At 45.3% G+C, this 11,239-nt stretch overlaps 1 protein-coding gene across 1 annotated transcript; it reads right to left on the bottom strand.

The window, feature by feature from the left end:
- Window positions 1–799: 799 nt before the first annotated feature.
- On the bottom strand, window positions 800–11,006 carry LOC135546110 (neutral amino acid transporter B(0)-like). The gene is made up of 8 exons (XM_064974266.1): window positions 10,297–11,006; window positions 4,650–4,692; window positions 4,171–4,239; window positions 3,861–4,027; window positions 3,329–3,562; window positions 2,926–3,120; window positions 2,554–2,688; window positions 800–2,336 (listed from the first exon to the last, which is right to left on the bottom strand). The coding sequence occupies exons 1-8, from the start codon at window positions 10,824–10,826 to the stop codon at window positions 2,105–2,107; spliced, it is 1,605 nt and encodes a 534-aa protein (XP_064830338.1). The 5' UTR covers window positions 10,827–11,006; the 3' UTR covers window positions 800–2,104.
- Between the last annotated feature and the right edge of the window lie 233 nt (window positions 11,007–11,239).

The following is an 11,239-nucleotide window of genomic DNA, read 5'->3' as shown; positions in this document are numbered from 1 at the left end:
CTCTTGCTTCGAATTGATCCAGGTCCATCCCTCAGCTTTTTAACCAAAACACAGGCCGTATGGATTTCCTCTCAGCGGTATGGACTGACCCTATCAACGCTGGATGGATGGGTATTACAAATGAGCGGACCACAGGACACATCGTCTGAACAGACTGCATGAACTAACCGCAATGGGGAAAGAGCCGAACAGAAGTAGTAGGTACATACGCACACAAACAAATAACCGTTGGACAAAAGAAAAATATTTTGAGAATAAAAAGCTATTACCAACACATGATTAAAACATCAAATAACTAGCAAAAATACACTAAAATAATTGAAATAAGTGCAAAAATATATATATTTTTTAAATGTGTGCCAATGGTTTCGGTAAGGGACATGCTTCACTTGACGAAGGGAAGCCGGTTTGAGACCATTTTAAAACTGTAGAACGGACACAAAAAGAGGATAGTGTCAGAGTATGTTCCTACTGGCCTCTTCTGCTTTGGAGACCATTAAAAGCAATTAAATAAAACACAAATTGATAAAATGGCTTACAGCCAATAACAATTGCTCTAAAAATACACTTTTGTCATAGAGACAATTTGAATTTCATTTCTTCCCTCTATAAATTAATTTGCCTCAGACTTACCCTACTCATCTTCCCATGCTTCTCCCGAAAGGTCAAAGCACCAAAAAACATAGGACGTGCAACCTCCTCTTACTGCGAACCCTATCCTAATGAGGACACACGGAGTGCAACACCCATAGTATTATCAACTAGAACGGACATAAACCTTCTTATCAAGGTCCAAAAGTCAGCCAACTAAATGATTTATCTGCACTGTATGTGTGTATTAGCTATCTCGTTAGCCAGACAGTTTGAGGAATGATTCTATAAAAAAAAGAAAAAAAAGTGAATATTCCATTTAAACAATAGAGTTAATTCATCCACAGCCATACACTGGCTCAAATCAGTTGATGATAAGACCATAAATGCAACAAGTATTGATATTCTATCATATAATAGCACTTTCCAAGAAAACAAAATCTGAGACATTTATGGTCTCTTTACATATATTTTAGAGGATATGTATACAGAAACACCTGTATAATATATGTCAATAATTCAGGGTGACATTTCTATAGCACCATTTCTGATATATCACATGCTTTACTTTTCCCCCCTGCCTGAGAAAAAGCAGGAAATGCCTCTACTGCCATTAATTCCAATTAGACTGGTTTTGAATTTCTCCCTGACCAAGATGGCTGCCATTTTGTCCCATTATGGAACTGAGAGAGATTATGACATATCCTATTCAATTACTAGAGGGGGCTCTCTACGGCAACACCTCTCACTCATTCTTGTAACATTGTAAAAAAAGTTTGGACTGTGCAAAAACGGGAGATTGTAAGAACATGGGGGCCCTCTTGTGCTTGGCATAGACACGAGCCCCGGACTGACTAATTGAAATGACACAGTAAGATGAGAAGCTTTGAACAGAGACACATTAGTGTGTGTGATTTTACAGCGAGCTCGTGTCAGAAAGGTCCTTTTTCCCAGCAGTGGAACATCACTGAGGATTTAACTTCATTTGGTGCGTCTTATGTAACAACATAGGAATCTTCATCATCTACTCTCACAGAGTGCAGTGAGATAATTAGTGTTGGCTACTTCATACACAGAAAAACCATACTGTACATGGGAATAGATATAGAATACAGGGAGATATTTACCTTTTCAAGTCTGCCTGCTGTTATACATTTTGACAAAAATATTTAAAAAGAGAGGAAGTCAAGGCCAGCTCTTCTGAACCAAAGCAGAAATAAATAAAACATTTAAAAATTGGAGGCAAAGGATTCCAAACTAGAGTCCTTATAAAAATCAATGTAAAAAAAAAAAAGTTCACGTTAAAATCTGAACAGCCTCTGTTCACACTCTCCTTCCCCCTCCCCCCAACCTGGATCTCTTAGAAAGAGAAGACACAAGGAGAGGAATAGTCTATGAATGGAAGTCAGAAAAGGTCCTCTCCCCTCCTTTCTGCATGGGGGGGGGGTCACGTATGGAGAGGCTAGATTGAGGGGTCAAACGGAGGGTCATCGATGACACGGCAGTGAACCATCTACATGATGGACTCTTTCTCAGAGCCGCGAGCCGCCGCCTTCTCGTCACCCGCACCCCTGCTCTCCTTCTCCCCGATGAGGGGCGACTGCTCAGGCACGGCGGGCGTGTCATCCTCCATCTTCACCTCGTTTAGCCCCTCCTCGGGCTTGGCAGAGCGGTCCACGTACCACTGCAGCAGCCCGGCTCCGAAGGCGTCGCCCTCCACGTTCAGAACGGTGCAGGTACGGTCACTGGAAACAAGAGAAATTGTCCGATCACAGTTAAACCAAACCAAACCCGGGTTCTTCCACCGTATCCATAACTACGTCATGTCAATGCTGTGTCAAGTGTGTGAAGCAGACACAAAAACGGTCATGGCTGTTATGACATGTATACGACAGCATTATAGAGGCCTTGATGGATGGAGGAGCTGTTCCAATAGAACTGCAGTCAACACGAGGTACTCACACGAGCCAGTCGACGGCGAGGATGAGGGAGATGTCGTTGGTGGGCAGTCCCACTGCCTCCAGGATGATGGCCAGCGTCAGCACGCCCCCAGCGGGGATCCCTGCTGCTCCCACACTGGACGCAGTGGCTGTCACTCTGACAGAGGGCGGGGGGGTGGGTGGGACACGGGGAGAATTAGTCACGCAAGAGCACAGCATTTCCTAAAACTCGGCCTAGCAAGTTTGACCCAAGGTTTATACAAGTCTGATTTGTACGTGTGAGTGTATATATACTGTAGCTACTACAGTTCAGTTTGCTCCGCTTTACCCAACACAACTGCCGCTCTGAATCGGACTGGATTGAATCAAACGGACTAGAGGGAGCGGGACTCACAGGATGGTGAAGACTTGGATGAAGTTGAGCGGGATGCTGTTGAGCTGAGCGATGAAGACGGCCGCCACACACTGGAAGAGCGCTGCACCGTCCATGTTCACCGTGGCCCCGATGGGCAGGATGAAACGACTGATGTGCTTCGACACGCCGTTGTTCTCCTCCACGCACTTCATCATCAGGGGCAGGGTGGCAGAGCTGAGAGCGAGAAAAAGAGAGCGAGAGCGTGTGAGGGGCTAGTCGTATATTAACTGGTGACACGTTACATAGCATTGGAATAGTTGTATTTGAACTGCAGAGTAATGGAGTTGAGCGTTTTTGGCACGGTATAAGAGCAACACTGGTATAAGAGTAATTAAGGCTTACCAGCAACTCTAGTATGGTGATCTAGTGACTACAACCGTACCTGGAGCTGGTTCCAAAGCTGGTGGCCAGAGCGGTGAAGATGCCCCACAGGAAGGTGTAGGGGTTCTTGCGGGTGATGATAAAGTATATGCCCGGCAGGACCAGCAGGCCATGGACTGCGTGGCCAATGATACAGCAGGCGATGTACTTGCCCAGGCTGGCAAACAGCGTTCCCACGTCCTCCATCTCCACGATCTTCCCTGCTACCAAGAACATGATTCCAAGGGGGGCATACCTGGAGAGGGGGAGAGGTGGGTTACCGTTGTGAATTTGTAAAGACTCAAATACAATAAAAGTACGAAAATGATAATTAAAAAGAAATATATGCATCAATATTACCACGTGATGCTAGTACCAATACAACGGTGACTTTAAGCCCTTGAAAAACGCAACTGAAATACCATATTATTATCCTAACAATTACAAGTTGACATGTGAAAGATAACAAACGCGGGGTGGCAAAACTCATATCACGCGTGTGTCCCATCCCACATCTATTCCCGACAGTGCTGCTGGGAAAAGGACTCCCTTACCACATGATCCAGGACACCAGCACCATGGTGGCCTCATTGAAGGAGTTGAAGAACTTGATGAGGATCTCTCCCTCCTCTCCCAGCTTCCTCAGGGCTACACCAAACACTATGGCAAACACCACCAGTCCTAGGATGTTCATACCATCTTGGTCTGTGCCAAAGGGAACCTAGACACACACGCAATAGCTCAGGTCAGCGTGACCGATGCCTTCTCGACACGTTCAAACTGTCAACAGCCGTAGGTATTAGAAAGTCAAATGTGACATTCTGTATAGATTTCCAACTCATTTTGGCATTTTAGTCTACTCGCCTTCTCAACTGTGATGTTGGGCAAGCCATTAGTGCCATTCTTGGTCACAAACTTGTAGCTGGTAGCGTACTGCAGACAGAGGAGAATTGTTCATTAGGTCACTGATGAAAGACATGTTCTGTTTAGTTAATTATGTGGATCCCCCCCCAAAAAAAAGCCTTAAAAAGGAATAATCCACACACATACGCATTTGTTTAATGAGTCCACTGTTAATACAGTCCCAACACGTTTTACATGTCAGCCATCAAGTTGTCAAGATATAGGACTTTCAAAAAGAAAATTGTAACTTGCTACATCATCATGGTGACGCGTTGTGGTAAATCACAATTTGCTTTTTTGAAAATTCCAGATCTTGAAAACTTGATTGCGGACATGCAAAACATGTTGGGACTGTATCAACAAGTGGATTATTCCTTCAAGTCTCGGTTACTCTCACCCTCGCTCCTACTATCACACGTGTGGTACAAGAGGATACTCACAGACTGAAAGGCAGCAGACACCAGGTTGGAGGGGAAGATGTTTCTGGAAGACAGAACAGGAGACACATTCAGTACACTATGCTGACGGTGACCCGAATGATGATCAGAAACCACAGCTAGAAACTAAAATGTTGGGGATTACAGAAAGCAAAACATTCAGTCAATTCAGTGCTGTGTGACAGCCAGGGCTAAAAATGGATTTTGTTTCCTGGAGAGTAACAGTATACATGCAGCCCTGTGCCCTTTAGTGTGCTACAAGAGGTAGAAGTTGCCATGAGACATTCACCTACAGTCAGTTAAGGATTCAAGCTTTAACCATTTAAGCTGGAAAACCAATTTGAAACCAGAACTAAGCTTTCTTCGCGCCTCTGTTTCGCTCAAAAGCTATGGGATGGGGCTGAAGAAATGTATCCACTCTAATGCATACAGCGCTATGGATGCAAGAACTGACCAGTTTTAACCATGCTTTGATTCTATTCAGTGTTTGTTTACATTTACGTTGTAAAATACGCTTACATTTTAGTTTCTGCTGGGGTACAACCATTGAACTAAACTCATGGGGAATGTATAAATGAAATTCTTCAAGAATCAAATGCATATATATATATATATAAAAAAAAAATCATTCCAAAAATGGAATTTGGGAAAGGTAAACTGATCCTAGGTCTGTGACTAAAAAGGTAAAACCCACGGGATACAACCACTAACTGAACTCCTTGTTCTAACGTCTAAGCGATCTTCCCAGGATGCCTTTATGCTAACTCAATGCCTATAACCCTGGGCACAAAACGCCTCACGAGGGAGCCAACCACGAGTGATGAGGAAATAGCAGGGAGCGTTTCAGTGTTTTAATCCTCCAACTGCCCCCAGAACTGTTGCTGCTGGGATTACAGGTCCAAACCAAGACCTGGCAAGAGGGATGGGCAGATAGATGACTGCTCTACAATACAGTACACACCTCAGTGGACTTGCTGTACCACCCCTCAAAGCCACATACTGGCGAACATAGTGGGAAACTCTCCTCAGAGCACTAAGCCACCCCCCCGCCCTTCCCTCTTAGTCAACCTCCATATGGATTTAGAGTAATGAGGGATTAACTTCTTTCATGTTTTTATCCTGTATCTCTTTCTGACCTGAGCACATGCGGGCGGGACAGGAAACAATGCATTGTGGGATTTAAGCGGTCGCACCATGTGACCGAGGATAGAATAACTCGAGACAGAAGTTGCCCTGAAACCACATTTTTAGGAAGGTGACCTCTATCAGTAACAAACCCTGTCAATTCAAACAACAAAAAATCTATTTCCATGGGTTGTTGCAGGACTTGGTCAAAGAGGGAAAGGAAATGCCCTCTAGACCGCTCTGTCGCTCTGGATGGGAGTGAAGGTTCCCGCGCAAACAGGAAGTAAAGACGTTAACGTGGCTGTCCGATTTTCCCCCTGACGCCCCGAGCAGCACAACAGTCTGCCCGCCCAAAACTCACATCTCAGTTTATATTTAGTAACAGGCTGTCTCCGCCTACCCCCTCAATTTCCCTGTTTATTCTTCCTGTTATGCCGTGTCATGACAACCCAATGCCACCGCAGCCATTAGAGCTAAATTAGCATAGCCACGTCTAGAATAGACAGAAAAAGAGAACAAACAGGGCTACAGGTGTAAGCCTAATACACACACTGACACGTACAGACACACCCTAAAAACACCACAAAACAAACATTCTGTGTGGCAGCCGTACCTATGCCAAAGACCCAAGGAAGGCTTCTCTCATTTTCAGACATTGTGCATCTCTAGTCCCGACATTCTCTGCATTCTTATTCACTAAGTCACTGCCTTGTTCCTTCCCTTCCACAGTCCTACAGAGATCCCTAATTTAGGCGCTCCCTCCTCTCAAAGAGAGACTGTCTATGAACACTAAACTACTGTGAATGTGCAACAGCACTCATTTAAAACCATTAACCCCTCTCGGTCAGGGTCCACTTTTGGAATGCCATGTGCGCAGACGCCATCCGTCTCCATATCGTATTACTGCAAAAGTTCTGCAGTTGACATTTTGTCATCAATGCTGTGTACACACTTGCGTAACAGCAAGTTGATACTGCATTTGCATATCGGTGTTTAGATTTACATCCCCATGGGGTTTGAGTAAATGAGCAAAAGGGTCACAACGACACAGCGTGCCTGATCTTCTGGGTACACGTGGAGCATGGTGATGGGCGTGTCGTGTTTACAACCTACTGGGTGGCGTAGACCTCAGCCATTCAGTGTTGTTGACATGTCGCTTTTATGGCTACCCGAGACCGCCTCTATCTGGTCAAACCGGATCTGCGACTGCGTGTGAAACGTGGCAACCATTACGGCGGCACCTTATTTACATACCAGTGTGAAAACACACCCCATCCTGGACCTCTCTAGACCTATGAGAACCCATGGGTCTCTCCTGGCTGTACGTGGCTAACTGACGCAGATGGTAGACACCCTTGCAGTCACTCCTGAAATACTGCTCAGGGAGGTGAGCTAAATGCCACAGAGACGGAGAGAGAGCGCAGGGAGGAGGGGGGGGGGCAGTGAGGGTGGCTGATGCAACACGCCTGATACCTTACCTCCACCTTTCTTTGTCCTGAAGCGGTATTAACATGATCCCCCATTCAAATCCGAATGAATAGTACTACTGCCCTTCCCTCTGGCTCTTAACGCCGTCTACATATGAACAGCTACGGCTCGTTGTCCTGTATGTTTGTCTCGGTGTTTCGTCTCAGGGTTAGACTAATAAGTACAACACTGCCTGCATAGGGGCACCTGTGAACAAAGCACTGAACTGACAAGTGGGAAAGCAAATGGATGAAAGCCAGGTGGAGATAAGCAGTGGAGGCTGCTGAGGGGAGGGAGAGCTCATAATAAAATGGCTGAAACGGAGCAAATGGAATGGCATCAAAACCGTGTGATGCGTTTGACCCCATTCCACTAATATTGCTCGAGCTATTACCACAAGCCCGTCCTAGCAAATGAAGGTGCCACCAGCCTCCTGTGGAGATAAGATAAGCAAAGTATAACAGGAAGTGAAGGGGAGTGATGGGTTATCGTGCCCGGTCGGGAAATTTGATGCCTTGTTCCTCTTCAGTTGGTTTATGACCTCTTGACTGGTTTAATCCAGTAAGTTATTGAGGTCATTTGTAACTACGAGAACCCGCCACAACTTTTTGTGATATTGTGTTCGTATGTACGCGAGAGAACGGAGGAGAGCGAGAGGAGGGAGTGAAAGACAGTGTGTGCGAGCGTGCGTGCTTTAAAGGGCTCCTCGTTTCCGCTGTAGTGAAGCGCTCCTCGGCCCGGCTCTGCTTGTTGCCAAAACGGGAACCCGAAAGAGAGTGGTCACTTCAAATGAGCCACATGAGTCATGCAAGCTGCACAAATAACCATCATCCTTTGTGGCCTTTGTGTGTGCGTGTGTCCTCACGAAACTGACAACTTTCCTCATTGATTCCCTGCCGAGAGCCACGCGCATCCAAGAAAGTCTTATTCAATGGATTTATTTTTTAATATCAAAATGGCGCACAATGCATTAGAAACGAGTGGATTCCTTATGCGTTGGACTGGGAAGGAGAGACCACCCAGGTTTCAACTTGTAGATCCTATTATGCAAGAGCGAGTTATGTCATAATGACAACTACAGGTTAAGGAATTACAATCCCATTCATAGAAAGATTATAAATTAACAATATTCATTGCCCCCAATACCCCCTCTCGTGTAATCTGGCTTTAACGGTTTTCCTGGACCGGGATCTGGACTCGATGGAGGTTGATCACAATGAATTTTGAGGTTTAGAGGTCACCCACAATGCTGGACCAGGAGGGACAGAGCAACTGACTGACAAAAAAAAAGAACACAAAAAAAGAGCGTGTCATTTATAAACTATTTAAAAGGTTGAGTATGAGGCTGTGTTTTTGGCTGCTTCCATCTGCCACAGAGCAAAATAGTAAATCTGTTTTACAAGTGAATTGTTTTACAAGAAGTTGCTTGTGGAAACTGGCATCGACCCATACTAGGCTACATCAAGGAGTCTGGCTGCATGGCTTTAATTTAAGAGACACTACACATGGGAACCCAAAGCAACAGACATGGGCCTAATTAAGGTTGCGTGAAGAATGGGCCTCCAACATGAATGTAAATAGCCCGAGAGGGGTTCTTTATATAATGAAAAACCAGGAGAGCTTCTCTGTAGATGGAGCGTGGTCTAGTCGCGTTTCTAATCCCACTGAAAACACAGGGTCCTTTAAAATTAGGTTTAAACTCAGGAGAATAGGCCATACTTTCTTATCCCATTGTTGCATAACATGTGAACGGCTAAATGATTGGCAAGATGTTTAGGTTAGGACTCCTAACTAATCTAGCTTAATGACCTGATCTAGGACAGAGCGGTGGGCGGGAGTTGGGTCACATGGTTTGCTAGCTTCTTGTGGTAGCATGACCCCCCCCTGTCAACAGTCACCGTCAGGGGTAACTATGTAAACGCAACCTGATGCTTTGGAACGTCAGAGTATTAAAGGTGGGTTAAGACAACCAAGGTCCAGTAAATCATTTGTTTTAGGATATCAGGTCTGTCGTAGTAGTAAGGGGCTCAATGCAGAATGCCACTTAAATTGCCACATTCGTAGGAGATTTTGAGTATGGTGACCAACTGTTCACCACTTCCTTACTAAATCCAACCACATGGTGAGGTGTGTATGATCAGTGTACTTGAGAGCCTTTTAGGGCACCAACGCAGTAGAAGTGTACATTGTAATAAAACTAGAATACACAACCATCATTTTGCCCACTGATTCGGTTTGAACATCCATTACTGTTCATTGACTGGCAAGACAGATAATGTAGAACAGTATTTCTTAGTGTGTCACCCCTAGGAATGGAAAAACGTATTCTGAGCATAGGGTTTTTTTCTTGGCCGCACTGGGGTTGTGAAATGTTTCAGGAAAGTGTGCTTACAAGCAAAGACTGTGCAATCATTTCGTTGTCTGTCTCTGAGAACAGCATCATCCCTCTCTTTTTTAACTTTGTTTTGTTTAAAGCATGACAACGTGTGGTAAACCAAGAAAGAACGGAATTTCCAAGATATCTTTCCTTGTCTGGTTTTGACAGAGGCATAAATTACGATTTTATTTTCCGGGCGCACAGCAAACGGAACCCCGGCCGGTTGGGGGAAACGGTGCCTTTATTGAACTTGGATGGCGCCAACAGTCCCAGAAAGAAGGATTGACAGTCCCCCCTTTCAAAATGTCAAGAGACCTTATTTGTACTGACCCAGCACGAGATCACTGGCCAACAATTTTATGACAAACTTGCAGTCAGACTGCTTGGCTCGATTTTCTAATTCATATGCAGAAATGTATGCCTAATTTGGGAGATTAAAGCAACATCCCAAAGAACCCAACTCAAATTCAAACAGTGGGCTCATTAGCTTGCTGCTGGCTGAGGGAGTCTGCCACGTGTGTGCATTTAGTCATTGTGACAAATAAGAACGCCTACAAAACAAGGCAATGTCGCAGCCACTTCAGTGAACGACCCCCCAAATGGCTATGTCACATCAGCCTCTCTGCCCATTTTGCTTAGCCTAAATCACCACCCTGCCACTGCCAGACAATTGAATCTCACCTGATCAGGTCCAAGAATGAGTCCACCACTTCTTTGGTCGGGGGCAGCTCGCCGTCATCCAACAAAATCGGCTTGGAGCCGGTGTTCGATCCGGGGGAGATGATGAACGCCATGATCACCCCGATTGCTGACGCAATTAAGGTGGTGACCAAAAAGAAGAGCATGGCCCAGCCGCCTAGCTTACCCAGGGCTTTGGGGTCGATGCTGGCCGCCCCGGACACCAGACTGCACACGACCAAGGGGATTATGATCATTTTCAGCAGCCGGATGAGCAGTTCACCAGGGAAACCCACATAGAGGATCTGTGTCCTGCTCAGCTCCATGTGGCGCACGCCAAGTCCGATGAACACCCCGATGATCACCCCGGCCACGGTGAGAATCACCAGAAAGTTGGCCATGACTAACCTCTTGATTTTCTCCGTTGTTGTCTCTTTGGAACACGTATTGTGGCCGAATCCGTTGGCTACCAGCTCATCTTGATGCGCCTCTCCGTTGGATGCCTTCCCCTCCATGTTGATCTTTTCTGCCATTGTGCGCCCTGAGTGTATCTTAACACCTAAACAAAATAGTTATATGGAGAGAGAAAATGATAGTCAAAGATTGTTTGACTATAGGATCTGTTAGTGTAGCCGTTGGAGGTAGTAATGAGCTTGTAATGTAGCGAAATGACTCCGGTGAGTTGCTGTGCCTCTCAGCCCGTAATTTATAACCCAACCAGCGCCGGAAAAATGCCTGGTAACGTCAAGTAGTGGGCGGGCTCATGCAGGTTGGTGACGTACCCAACCCATTACCTATTCAAACAACCTTTCTTGGCCATCTATCCTAATACCAAAATAATTCTAAATTCAAATAGAAGGGGAGCAATATCATCTTACATTTTCTAAACCATGACTGCACAAATAAAATAATTAAAATGGAGTATAAATAAGTAATAAGTAAACAC

Source organism: Oncorhynchus masou, chromosome 9 (genome assembly GCF_036934945.1).
Source record: "Oncorhynchus masou masou isolate Uvic2021 chromosome 9, UVic_Omas_1.1, whole genome shotgun sequence".
Taxonomy (NCBI): domain Eukaryota; kingdom Metazoa; phylum Chordata; class Actinopteri; order Salmoniformes; family Salmonidae; genus Oncorhynchus; species Oncorhynchus masou.
This window is presented reverse-complemented; position numbering and strand designations above follow the sequence as displayed.